Source organism: Arachis ipaensis, chromosome B02, assembly GCF_000816755.2.
Source record: "Arachis ipaensis cultivar K30076 chromosome B02, Araip1.1, whole genome shotgun sequence".
Lineage (NCBI taxonomy): Eukaryota > Viridiplantae > Streptophyta > Magnoliopsida > Fabales > Fabaceae > Arachis > Arachis ipaensis.
In genome coordinates, this window is record NC_029786.2 from 105788634 (window position 1) to 105791721 (window position 3088).

At 33.5% G+C, this 3088-nt stretch overlaps 1 protein-coding gene across 1 annotated transcript in view; it reads right to left on the minus strand.

Moving 5' to 3' along the window:
- Positions 875 to 3088, minus strand: part of LOC107626274 (K(+) efflux antiporter 3, chloroplastic) — a 7871-nt gene continuing 5657 nt past the window's right edge. The window contains exons 18-21 of the mRNA XM_021116568.1: positions 2545 to 2706; positions 2104 to 2193; positions 1843 to 2001; positions 875 to 1454 (exon numbers count right to left, since the gene is read on the minus strand). Coding sequence (XP_020972227.1) covers positions 1173 to 1454; positions 1843 to 2001; positions 2104 to 2193; positions 2545 to 2706 — 693 coding nt within the window. The 3' untranslated portion in view covers positions 875 to 1172. The remainder of the gene's footprint in view (positions 1455 to 1842; positions 2002 to 2103; positions 2194 to 2544; positions 2707 to 3088) is intronic.

Sequence of the window (3088 nt, forward strand, 5' to 3'; positions counted from 1 at the left end):
GAGTTTTTGTGCCGAAAAAAATAAAACTCGTGCTTTGGAATTTGGGGTTTATACTGTGGCTTGTTATTTTAATATTTCTCTATAGATTTATTTTTCACGAGAGATTTTAATTGTGAGTAAACAGAATCTGTCGCTGTTTAAGCTTGTTATTCTTCTTATGTAAAGAAATTCACGTGTAGTTCTTCTATTTAAAGAAAGAAAAAATTCGAATTATTGACAATAATGGCGATGTCATATGATGGTAAGATTAGAATTGTAACTTAACTAGTAATGTCATGAACGGGTCCCATGAAATTGACACTAAACATAATAATGTTCTTATAATAATCTAATAATTAATTAATAATATAATAATTAGATTACAATGACAATAATTAAAGAAGAAGTTGACGTGGATTGAAGATAACGATTGAACTTTGAAGCGATGTCAAAGTAAAGATGTAATTATAGGGTCAAAATCGTAGTTTTACTTTTACTTCAAATGTTTATTCTCTGAAAATTTTACTTGATCTTAAGTATAATTTTTTTTTCTATTAATCAGATATGTTAGACTCTACTTTATCAACCAATGACCATGATTTAAAATTAACATGTTTAAGTGAATTTCTTGTTTAACATACTGGACGAATTTCAAGTAAAATCTCCCATGGCAACTTACTTTTGAGACAAACATAGTTAAATGAAAAATTAATTCTCCATTGGCGACTTTGACAAAACCAATTAAAACATAAAATGCACACCTGTGGGTCTTAAAGCATTTTTATCTCTCTTCTTTTTTTCTTATTTTTTTTAAAACCTATATCTAGTTTTAATACATGGTAAACATAAAAATATGTTGCGCTAAACTCGGTATCTATATACATAGATTACTAGGTGGCCAATAACATACAAGACTGTGTACCTTAGTGAAGGAGAGGGATATAATTTGCATGGTGTTATGTTACTATATTATATACACTTGGCTCTTACCAAAGAATTAAATTGAGCATCTCTTTTGGAATAATGATGTTCTAAAAGCTTTGTTGAAATGATAAGTTTCCTATACATAAATTGTTAGCTCTGCAGTAAAATTATAAAAATGACAACTTGCTGAAATATTTCAGTAAGTTATATGGTTAGAGCCTTAAAGGAGCAAAATTAATGGGAAGGGAAGGTCACCTAACATAACATTGTTAGGGTTCCTCCATGGCATTATGGGAAGAGATTGATGATGTGTCCACCATTGCATCTTTGGAACCAACCATTGAGATTTGATCTTCAGTGCCTTGTTTCCCATTTAGAGCACCATTTCCTTGTGAATTCACAGCTTGTCTTAGCTCATAATCTTGTTCTTCAGCAACCACTTCCTCTTGAATTGTACCCAATGAAGCTTGATCTTTCAGGTGCATTTCTGATGGTTCGTGTTCCGGTGAAGCTGTTGGTACGCCTGCCTCCATCAAGTCAGAAACTCTCACCTTACAATGTACACACATCAGTTTATTATAGCACAATATAACAGATTCATATTAGATATTAAAATAAGGAAGATCATATTTACACAAGGAGAATGGTGAATGGAGCGAAAGTCACATGAAATATAGTATCACAGAAAACTTCAATTTCCTTGAAAGTTGATCAAGAAACGGAATTTTCATGTCAAGAGCTACCTAATCAAAGACATGCAACAATTTATGAATCCTCCCACCACTTGCTTTGCCCAAACATTTTTCTAATGCAATGTTAAAAAGAAACATCAGAACAATCTAAGGCTATATGTCACAACACCATAACCATGAAGATGATCACCGAGCATTTATTGAATATTATGTAACTACAATTAATGTTTCGTTGATTTTGAAGTACCTGTAGCGGTTTCATAATATCTAGGTCTCGATCGGATAAACCAACTGCTTCTTGAGCTTGTAGCTCCATGGAATCCCTAATAAGCTGGCTTAGGAATACTACATCATCAGACATAACACCAAGGCCTTTTAGAAGCTTGGAACCCAGCTGTAAGCTAGTCTGCAAGAATGAATTCGATTTAGCTGCAATTTCCAACTAATTACTAACCAGTAGCTATTAAAAGCTCCAACCATAAGGAGAAGATAGAAATTTTGTCAGTACCTCTGCATTTTCCATAATGGCATCTGTTGCACCAGCTTTCTTCAAATCTAAAAGATGCTTGAGATCTTGAGCTCTTGCATATATTGGAATCTGAGGAATTTCATCATACAGTAAGGAATTACCAATTATACAGAAGTGAGATGAGAACAAAATATTGGGGTCTATCATAAGATAGTGTGTGAAACAGAGAGGGTATGCTGTATGCAAGAGATTTCCAATTAGACATAAAGTGATCTTATTTATTCTTCATAATCATAAGATAAATACTGGGGTTCATCACCACTCTTTGTAAACAAAATAAAACAAAGGTATTCAATTCATAGCTTCTGCTTGAAACTCATGAATATCTTTCTCTTATGCATATGCATGCTTTGCCGCATAACACAGTGAGATACGAGATTGGGCTTGCAGTGAGGTTAGGAATGGAAAGTATATTATTACCGCGGGAAAAGACAATCGCAACCTTTGAACAGCTTCAATTGTCCTCTTCTTGCCAGTGTACATAATCATGATAGCTTTAGGAGAAGAGATACCAGCAGATTGAAGAACAGCTGGACGTGATCCGTCTCCATAAAGAATAGGAAAACCAAGTTTTTGAGCTTCCTGCTCAATGGTTGACGATAGAAGAACAAATTAAACAAATGGTGGATAAGAGAGATTCCAATATGAAGGGTAAGAAAATGCAAGAATGCTTTCATTCTCTCAATAGAACAAAAGAAAAGAAAAGAAAATGCTAAAATCATAGAGATTCTAAATGATTAATCAGCCATTTATTGGAATTGCTTTACTCTGATTCTCTTTTAAAAGACAACTGCCACTGGGTGCAGATATAAACTGAAAAATTTTACATATAGAGAAACTTGTTATTATGTTCCGTGCCTCAAGTAAGAAGTAAGAAGGAATTTCCCAGGCCAAAATGCAATTCCCCGTGGCCAAACCAAAAATATCCAAAACACCAGAAATCTACTAAAATTTTAAAACAGCT